Source organism: Rattus norvegicus, chromosome 5 (assembly GCF_021556685.1).
Source record: "Rattus norvegicus strain SHRSP/BbbUtx chromosome 5, alternate assembly SHRSP_T2T, whole genome shotgun sequence".
NCBI classification, from domain to species: Eukaryota; Metazoa; Chordata; class Mammalia; order Rodentia; family Muridae; genus Rattus; species Rattus norvegicus.
In genome coordinates this window covers 161,749,526-161,759,990 of record NC_141538.1, presented here as the reverse complement: position 1 = coordinate 161,759,990, position 10,465 = coordinate 161,749,526, and the positions used below count along the sequence as shown (strand labels likewise).

At 48.1% G+C, this 10,465-nt stretch overlaps 1 protein-coding gene across 2 annotated transcripts; it reads right to left on the bottom strand.

The window, feature by feature from the left end:
* Nucleotides 1-2,491: 2,491 nt before the first annotated feature.
* Pramef27 (PRAME family member 27) lies at nt 2,492-9,847 on the bottom strand. Of its 2 annotated transcripts, NM_001439391.1 has the most exons (4): nt 9,704-9,847; nt 6,634-6,957; nt 5,781-6,347; nt 2,492-5,091 (listed from the first exon to the last, which is right to left on the bottom strand). In NM_001439391.1, the coding sequence occupies exons 2-4, from the start codon at nt 6,924-6,926 to the stop codon at nt 4,575-4,577; spliced, it is 1,377 nt and encodes a 458-aa protein (NP_001426320.1). In that variant the 5' UTR covers nt 6,927-6,957; nt 9,704-9,847; the 3' UTR covers nt 2,492-4,574. The 2 variants fall into 2 exon arrangements, with proteins under 2 accessions (NP_001426320.1, NP_001103087.1); NM_001109617.1 differs by lacking the exon at nt 9,704-9,847 and having other exon boundaries at nt 3,315-5,091; nt 6,634-6,963.
* Nucleotides 9,848-10,465: the final 618 nt, after the last annotated feature.

Below are 10,465 nucleotides of genomic sequence, written 5' to 3'. Positions count from 1 at the left end.
CAAAAAAAACCACAAAAACAAACAAACACAAGATAAACCAGAGCACAATTCAAGATCTTCTCACACCTATAAGCTCATCTGTTTCAAGGCAGAAGGGGAGCTGCCACACAAAACAAATGCCTACTCGTTCCATACGAGCCAAGACATGTTGGCACGTGGGCCTTGAACTCAGGGATCTGCCTGCCTCCGCCTCCAGGGTGCTATCATCAAAGTTGTGAGCCACTGCACCAGGCTTATGTTTTTGATTCTGACACTCAGGTGACAGAGGCAGGCATGTGGCAAGTTCCAGACAGGCTGAACTACACAGCCCATTCTGGGTCAGCGTGAAAACCATGACAAGACTCTGCCTCTAAATATAACACAACAAAAATAACTCAAGATGAAAGCAAGCTGCCTTTATAGCCAAAAACAATGTCTACAATCTACTCAGAAGAATCAGAATCATGCCATCTTGGGTCTCATGCCCAGTGGAGTGGCTAGGCTGTTAGACGGGGTGTCCTGATGGATATAAGTGGCTTACCAGACCTGAACACTAGTAGCAGGGCTCTGGACCCCAGCAGGACCAGGAGATGATGCTAAGGCTCTGAGTATCTTCTCTGGCTCTTCTGAAGCTTTCCTCTGCCCTTTTTCCCTTACGTCCCCTTTGAGGTCCACCTCCTAACACAAACTACCATACGATTAGATGTGAGTCTGCACCCAGTTCATCCTTTTGGATAGTGACTGGATCACATATCCAAGCACAGAAGAGAATAAACTGAGATTCAGGTGACAGGCCAGTTATGGATTCCCTTCACCGTGAGTCTTATTAATAAGTGATGTCGTTTTCAATCTGCTAGCAAACTAATCTGTTCATGAGACAGAAAAAGCAAACCCTGAAAATAGCCCTGCAGAGAGAGACCTCTGTCCAGGCTGAAATCACAACTGTGTTGTAGAGTTAAAAGCGTTTTAATCCTAGCACTAGAAAAGCAGAGACAGACCTCTGAATTCCAGGCCTGCATGCTCTACATGGTAAGCAGAGGTACATGGTAAGCTAGCATAGCCAGGGCTATGTGGAGGAACCCCTGGCTTCAAAAAATAATGAAAAACAAACCAAAAAAAAAAAAAAAAAAACCTTATCTAGAACACCCATTCAGAGCCTGCCCCACATGTGGCCCATACATATACAGCCACCAAACTAGAGAAGATGGATGAAGCAAAGAAGTGCAGGCAGACAGGAGCCGGATGTAGATCTCTCCTGAGAGACACAGCCAGAATACAGCAAATACATAGGCGAATGCCAGCAGCAAACTACTGAACTGAGAACCGGACCCCCGTTGAAGGAATCAGAGAAAGGACTGGAAGAGCTTGAAGGGGCTCGAGACCCCATATGAACAACAATGCCAAGCAACCAGAGCTTCCAGGGACTAAGCCACTACACAAAGACTACACATGGACTGACCCTGGACTCTGACCTCATAGGTAGCAATGAATATCCTAGTGAGAGCACCAGTGGAAGGGGAAGCCCTTGGTCCTGCCAAGACTGAACCCCCAGTGAACGTGATTGTTGAGGGGAGGGCGGTAATGGGGGGAGGATGGGGAGGGGAACACCCATAGAGAAGGGGAGGGAGAGGAGTTAAGGGGATTTTGACCCAGAAACCAGGAACAGGAATAACAATCGAAATGTAAATAAGAAATACCCAAGTTAATAAAGATGAAAAAAAAAAAAACCTTATCTAGAAGATTGTCAGAAACCTGCAATGGCCATTCAGAGACTGAAGCATAATTGCTGGGACCCATTGTCCTCGTAGCAGAGAAATACAACCTTGGTCCCCCACACACACAAAGCAGAGGGCGTTTCAGATGCTATCCGCTCATCAGAAGTCCTTCAGGGGACGAAATCCTGGAAATCATGGAGTTCATGGCCAGAGAGCAACATGATGCCTCATCAGGGCAGTGGTTGTGTCCAAGCCTTAAAAGCTCCTGAGTGCCAAGCTGGAGTTCTGGAAGGAAGTACAATGAGGAATGTGGCCCTGGTGCCATGGTAGCCACCACCTTGAGCCTTTTCACATTTACTCCACAGAGGACGTTTCCCAAGCAACCCTGGTCCCCAGAGTCTACTGCCCTTTAACCCCCAAGAGCATTATTTCCAAAACCAGTGACTGTTAACTGGAGCTGGACTCAAAGGCAGGCTGTAATCTAAGCTCTTCAGGAAGCTGAGGCAGGAGGATTGCCAAGTTCAAGGCCTGCCTAGAACAGACTAAGTTCAGAGTCTAGACTCTTTTCAGCACAAAGCTGACGCGATCCCTGCCTGAAGCAGCTGGAAGGAGTTCACCACGGGGCCTGGCTAGCCGTGAGGTGGCTCTGTGACTTAGAGCACTTGTGCTCTTACAGAGGATCTGGACTCCACTCCCAGCACCACACGGAGGCTCACATGACACACACGCAGACAGCATGCAAGGAAAACACTCACACATGCTTCAAGTGAGTCTGCTTTTCAGAAACAGATACAGTCTTTAGATAACATCAGAATTTATTGAACAAATCAACAGGCTACACCAACTTTGATGTGTATAATCCACTAAATACTGTAATTTCACTTGCGAATCACAGCCACTAACAATTCAAGCTTTCTTTCCAATCTTAACCATGCATTGCACTACAGGAAATGATATGGAGGCAAAAAAAAAAACAAAAAACAAAAAACAAAAACAAAAACCAACCAGGACAAGAAGAAAGAATTGGCGATGCCAGGCTTAGATGGGCGGGCCTTTCATCCCAGCACTGGGAAGCAGAGGCAGGCCATGGATCTCCGTGAGTTGAGACTGGCCTGGTTACACAACAAATTCCTGGGTGGGAGTGGGGGGGGGATTAAAGGGACAGGCTGTGGATGTAGCTCAGGGTGCAGAACGTTTGCAAGCAAGACGCTATAGGTTCAGACCACAGAGATGGCTGTCATGTCAATTCAACTCCCAAGCCCCACATGGTAGGAGTTCCAACTCATACAAATTGTCCTGACCCCCACACAGGCACCACTGGACATGTGAACAGATGCTGTATAATGAAAAGCTTTCGGTCCAATCCCCAGAAAAAGCATAAAACCACGTGTGGCATTTACACTCATAATCCTAACAATCAGGAGGTAGGGATGGGTCAACATGTAAGGCCAATTCCACCCACTAAATTAAACAGGGACACTAGCCCGGCACAGGGCGTACAACTGTAATCAAGGTGGAATTTTTGACTGAGGCCCGTCTGGTCTAATGAGTTCTCTAACAGGTCTGTATGGAGACCCTGTCTCAAAAAGAAGAAAAAAGAAAGAAAAGAAAAAAGAAATAAGAAAGGTCAGTCACAGAGGCATGAGCCTGCAGCTCCAGCAGAGACCGGCAGACCCATGGGAGCCCTCTGGCTAACAGGTCTAGGTCTAGGTGAACCATCAAGCTTCTGGTTCCATGAAAGTCTTGTCAAGGGAAGGAGTGAGCATGATACACACCACCTGAGGTTTAACCACAGCCTCATTTGGAGAGACAACACACTAACCACAAAACAATTAAAGAGGCCCAGCAGTGGGGGATGTCATGTTGCAGCCTAGGGACAGAGTCAGAGCTTGTATCAACCCAGCCTGAGAACACACATTATCATGGCCCCAGTACCTGATGTCCCTCTTTAGATGAATCAGGATGGGAACTGCATCCAACAGTGGTCTAGGGTGTCTAATATTGTCATAAAAGCTTGGTTTCTTTTTTTTCTGCTAGAGTTTGTCCACTTGTCCACACATTCCTGGTTCAATTTCCTAAGCTCATAAGTGGCATTTTATGAGTATAAATATATGACTTAACAGTGTCTGTCACAGTAATGCTGGGTGCTGGCTGACCCAAGACATTCGGTGTCAGCAATACAAACCAGTATTTAAATTATTTCAGATGTACATGCCTGAGTGTTTCACGTATACGCAAGACTAATGCACCACACTCATGCCTCGTGTGCCCTGTGAGTAGTTCTGGTTGGCTGAGCCACCATGTGGATCTGGGGAATCAATCAAACCCAGGTTCTCTACAAAAAGCATCAAGTGTTCTCAACTGCTAAGTCCATCTCTCTAGTCCCACAAAAACTGCTACTCAATGTTAGTGTTGGACTAGAAAACCTATGCACAGCCACGATGTTAAAGGAGCTGTAAGGAACCAGGTATGGGGTTTTGAGTCTAAGCTCAGCACGCAGAAGCCAAGAGCAGAAGAACCAGGAGTTCAAGTTTGTTTCCAGCAGTCACAGGACTCAAATCATCCAAGTGGGCCAGTCCCGTTTTCCACCATAAAATCCGAAAACCACCAGGCTGGAGGAATGCCCTTTTGCACCTGCCCAACCAGAACCCATGATGTCTGTCGATGTCTCACACTCCCTATGTCAAACACTCTCACTTTTTTGCACTCTAGCATCAATTTCCCTACCACTCAGAAGAACAACAGTGTAAAACCATGTGTTGGACATACTCTGACCAGATGGCACCTGTGTATTGCCCTCCACCTCCCAGTGTCCACAGGAGAGCATCAATCTGCATCTCATTAGAGATGCCCAACAAGTCCCAACCCATCAGAGGGACATCACAACACATATTCTCCAGAGCAGACAGCATAAAACAAGACCTGTTCTTGCTGCCCAGTAGTCCTCTCCACATCTACAAACACAATATGAGGCTGAGAAATGACTTCGAAGTCCAGACCACTGTGATGATCACAGCTTGGGATAAAGTGGATCTTTGACGGGTGGGATTTCTGCTTGACGACGTTATGTGCCAGTTCCCTCAGGATAGGCATGGAGATGTAGTTCCCGTGGAAATTAAACTTGGTGAGCTGTGTACAGCATCTCAGGGCAGGTAGGATGGCACTGAGCTGGGAGTCCATCATTTGACAGCCCTCCAAATCCAGGGAAATCAGGGTAGATGCAGATTTCAGTAACAGAATTCTCAGGGGCTCTGGGCTCAAATGGGTGAGTTTGACCCATTTCAAATTCAGGTGTTTTAGCTGACTTGTGCACTGGAACTCGGATATATGGATCCAGTCTGATTTTGAGAGATTACAATCAATCACTGACAGGGTCTCTAAGGGTGTCTTTAGCCACCTAAAAAGAAAAAAAGAAACAAGAAGGTATTTCTGGGAATATGCATGTGGTTCAAGATCTTTCTAATCAAACACATGGTAGTCTGCACATTCATATCTATATTGAGGACTGTCACCATCACTGTAGGAACAGCTCAGTCCGAGACTACAATTCCTTCCTACAAATGAAAGACCAACACAGATATAACATCACATTTCCCATCTACTCACCTTCTGCTTGAGGTCAAAGCTGGGGATGGCAGCACACACTTGTGATATACCACCACTAGGGACCTGACACAGGAGCATTGTGGGAAGCCAACCTTTTTCCCAATCTGGACTACAGGTGATAGCCTCCTCTAAAAAGCCAGCCTGTCTTTGCTGGGGACTGTGCATGTGTGCAGGTCGCCCCTCTTCAACGCCCCCCTTTTCCAATTTCCCTTAGACACTTCCTAAGAGAGAACTCAGAACCCGTTCTCACTTGATCTCATTACTGAGAAGCCCTCCTAGCCCTTTCCAGACCATCAACTCCAGCTCCACCCTACTGCTTTGCATTCATGGCTACGTGACTACCACTCTCCAGGACAGCACGTGCCCTGATTACCTCGATAATGTCAATGTCCCAGGAGCTGCAGAGAGCACATGCCCACTAATGTCTAACAGACAAGGCTTCTCTCTCTTCTGATGAGAAACCTGACCACCCCTCCTTACCAGAATAGCTCATCCAGATGGCCCTCTAGGAAGAAGACAGTGTCCAGATGCAGGATCTGGAGGCATTTCAGTTTAAGGAACTGAGAGGTGAACTGGGTGATGACCTGCTGCTTCTCCACTGGAGTCATGGAGAAGGCCTGCCAGAGGTGAGAGAGAATGAGACAGCGCAGGTTCCTCATGCGGCCCAGGTAAGGGGCGAAGTTTAGCAGGCAGACGGGATTGCTGATGCAGTATACACGCAGCTCCTGGATAGAGTCCAGATCCAAGATCTCCAAGAGTTTCCGATGGTAGTAAATGGACATTGCCCAGATCTGCAGCTTGCAACAGCACAGCTTCACCAAACCACTCCTGCTGTCTACCCATTGAACGAGGAAGGCCTCCGTGGAATCTAGCGGGCTCTCCTTGAGGACCATGTCTACCAGCACCTTCACTGGCTGTTTCACCCGTGTTCCTGAATGGCCCAGCACTGCTGGATTCTCACTACAGCCAGCAGTCCCGAACACGGGCAACCTGTTCCACAGCTTCAAAGGCATGACCCGTAAATCCAGCACTTTCAGCTTGCACCTCCTGTGGGGAAAACAGAAGTCTCAGCCCCTAGGCATTAAACACGCTCTGGCTCCCATGCCCTTGTCCATGAATCCAGTCCAGTCCCCGTGGGAAGCAGGGCAGAGTCCTTCAGCCACTGGTGATGTGTGAATCCTGTCCGCTCCACAGCCCTTCCGCAGATGGCCGAAGCCCCTGTAGCTCTCCATGCTGGGGCCATCAGAAGCCTCCATTCCATTCCGTCTACCTTCTCTCCCCATTCTACCTGACCCCAACTGTCAGTCTGTATCCCCTTCTGGGTATCACTCACCTGTGGGGAACTTCCTGGAAAAGCAAAGCATCGAAGCCATACAGGACAATCTCTAAGATTCTCCGGTAGGCAGTCTTCCTACTGACCATGGCCCCCAGTGGAAGGCAGGGGAAGGGCCAAGCCTGCACCATCGCCTTGATGATCCCAACCAGTCTGTGTCTGCAGGCCTTTTTGAACAGCGACGGGAAGAAAAGTGAGGGCAGGTCATCCAGAGCGGCGACAGCCAAGGCCTGGTTTTTCAGGAGGCTGTCCTCTGCCAGCTCCTGGAGTACAGGTGGGGTCTTGCAGCTCATCCTGACGGATCAATCTTCGGGAAGAGGATTCCTGGGGCAACATTTAGAAAAAGATGTAAGTGCCGAGACTGTCCTTGCCCACAACAGGAGCTAGGTCAGGGCCACAGTCACTGCTCCAAGAGTGGCACAGACCTCGGTTTAGCTCCTTCCATTCAGTGCTCCACTGACCTCAACACCACCCCACTCCCTGTTGGCCCCAGGACTAGGGGATCACACATTCATAGCCACAGGACATCTTTTTTTTTTTAAGATTTATTATATATAAGTACACTGTAGCTGTCTTCAGACACACCAGAAGAGGGCATCAGATCTCATTGCAGATGGTTGTGAGCCACCATGTGGTTGCTGGGATGTGAATTCAGGACCTCTGGAAGAGCAGTCAGTGCTCTTAATCGTTGAGCCATCTCTCCAGCCCCCACAGTACATATTATCACCTTCCATTTCCAGTTTGGGCAATAGATTCCACTCCCAGCCAGAAGGGAGTCCTGTGCATTCTTTAAGTTACACCCCAGCTCCCTGAGGGAAATGTCTTTCAAGACCCTGTATGGCAGCAGAGGGTGGAAATGGTACCCAGATGCCACCCTAGCACTCAGGAGGGAGAAACACACATTTAGTGCGGTCAGCTTTGGAGTCACAGGGCTGGGGGAATCGCAATAGCTATAGAAACAAAGGGAATCATGCTGAGAACGGTTCACAGGTCAGCAGTTGGAAGGTAGAATCAGGGGTTCAAGACTAACCTCAGCTACATAAATTAGCTTAAAATCTTCTACATAAATTAGCCCGTCTTAAAATCTTCTATGGCTCTAAGCCAGAGGGTTCTTAGAATACACTTTAAGGACCTACAAACCAAACACACAACTCAGAGTCAAGAGGGATCCCATGAGTTTGAGGCCAACCAGAGCTATACAATAACACTGTCTCAAAAAGACAAATGTCTTCCTTATCTCAACTCACAAAAAAAGACATTATGGCTCCATAGCCAGTTCCAGGCACAGTGAAGAGTGCCTTCCCCAGTGCCTTCACTCAGGCATCTTGTGGTCTGGCCAGCAACTTTCTGGGGGATGGGTGGGTGGGTGGGGTTTTTACTACGTAGCCTCAGGGACCTGGAAAGATAGACAACTGCCTCAGGGATTAAAGGGAGTTTTTGATCCATTCTTTGCCTTTGATAAATGCAGTTATCACAAATTCTGCATGGCACATGAAATGGCAATCCTGCCTCAGCCTCAAAGGACTAGGACTATAGGCACGCACTAACAGCTAAACTGGATGTTTATTGTAATATTTGAGTAGATGTTTATTCTTGTGGCCCTTAGCACTGAACCTGGGAATCACACATGTTAGGCACTTTTACTAAAGACCTACTATCACCAAACTTCAAACTAAACATTTTTATCACTAATTTGTTATTTATGTTTTGTCTTGGGTCTTTTTGTTTTGTCTTGTGTATGTGTGTTTTGTTTTGTTTTTTGAGATATGGTTTCTCTGAATTACAGCCCTACCTGACCTGGAACTCACTCCATTCCACTAGGCTGGCCTTGAAGTCAGAGATCCTTCTGCCTCTGCCTCCCAAGTCCTGGGATTAAGGGCCAACACATCTGACTAAATATTTTAAATGCCAAGGATTGAATTTTTGTAGGAGAGAAGTTTCTTGTAAATCTAGAATGGTGACTCGCATTACTATCAGAACACTCAAACCTAAGGTGGAAGAATTTATAGAAGTTCCAGGCTGCCCAGTGTGTTAGCCCAGGATAGCCAGGGAAGTTATACCCAGAAACCCTAACTCAAAAAAAAAAAAAAAAAAAAAAAAAAGACCCACCCCCCCCAACCCATTTCCCAAAAGGCATTTGGCACTATGCTCACTTTATGAATAACTCATCTCAGACAGTACTCCAACAAGAAACCAGAGTCATGAATGACCCTACCCAAGACTGGCTTAGCATAGACCAGGCTAGCCTTTTGCCTCTTGAGTGCTGGGGCCACCACCACCCGGCTAATACAGTGATTCTCAACCTTCCTAACGCTGTGACCCACGCCCCCCACCCCCAGCCATCAAATCACTTCATTGCTATTTCATAAATGTAACGAATCTAACGCGGGACGTGACCCGCCCGTCTCGCACCTTGAGATCACTAACTGCCGAGCAGAATTACGCACACCTGGGAGGGGCCAGATGCCCAAATGCTGGCCTAAGGACCCAGCCTACCCTACATCCTCCCTGAAGGCCCGATCTAGTGAGGAGCTTCGAGTTAAACTGTTGTTAGTCTGAGGGGGCAAAGTTCAGAAGAAGCAATCTTTGACAGGGGAAGCAACTTGGCTGGTGGGATACATGGATAAACAGGGTATGCTAGCACACACCCTTAATTCGACAACCGGGGAGTGCAAGCTGGGAGATCCTAAATGCAAGTAATTCAGTTACGCGGGCTCGATGACTCAGCAGTTAATCCTAGCATGCCGGAAGTGTTTGAGGCCCGAGTCCCGCGACGCACTGATTTCCTGGCCGGCCCCGAGCCTCAGACGAAGCCCTGCTTCAAAAACAAACAGAGTGAGAAAGAACCGGCCCTATCCTGTCAACGCACCCGTTACTCAAGTCTCCGCGAGTTACCCAGATACACGGGATGATTTCTGTCTCTCTTGGTGCGGAGTAAGGTATTTATTTTGTTTTAACTAAGGGCTGAAGTGATCCTCCGGCCTCAGCCTCACGGAGGAGGTGAAACCATCGTCTGCAGCTGCTGCTACTAAGGTCTAGACGGGGGTAATTACGGAACAAAGTGGCTCACCAGAGATGGACGGACGAAAGAGGTCTCTGAGCCGCAGCAGGGCCCTGCGGTTCCTCTGTCTCCCCGGCTGGCCTCAAACTCCCAAAGACTTAACAGGAAGCCGCAGCGCTCTCGTGGTCTCGGAAGCTTTTACACAACGTTCGGCTCCCACGCCGCCTAAGTAAGCCCGGACCCCTCCCCCACACCACACAGCCGCCACTTGATTGGATGTTCCGGGCTCCGCCCACTTTCACAGGATTTTTTTTTTTTCTACTCCAACGTTTTTTTTTATTTTTTCTTTTTTTTAATCTAGAGCCGGATGTGGCGGGACACTTTTAACATCCGCGGTCAGGAACCTGAAGCAGGAGCATCTCTGAGGCTTCAAGCCCAGCCTTATCCAACTAAATATCAACTTCCAGGCTCCGGCTAAAACTAACTGATGAGACCTTACCGAACACACACACAACACACACACACACACACACACACACACACACACACACACACACACACACAGGTCTGGGCTGTGGTAGTGCCCACTTTTAATTCCAGCACTCAGGAGGCAGAGGCAGGAGGATCTCTGTGACTTTAGGCCCAGCCTAACTAAATATTTATTGACTTCCAGGCTCTATCCTAGACTAGTTGATAAGACACTTCCTTTAAAAAAAAAAAGAAAGGAAGGAAGGAAGAAAAGGAAGGAGAGCTGGAGATGGCTCGATGGTTAAGAGCAGTGACTGCTCTTCCAGAGGTCCTGAGTTCAATTCCCAGCACCCACATGGTGGC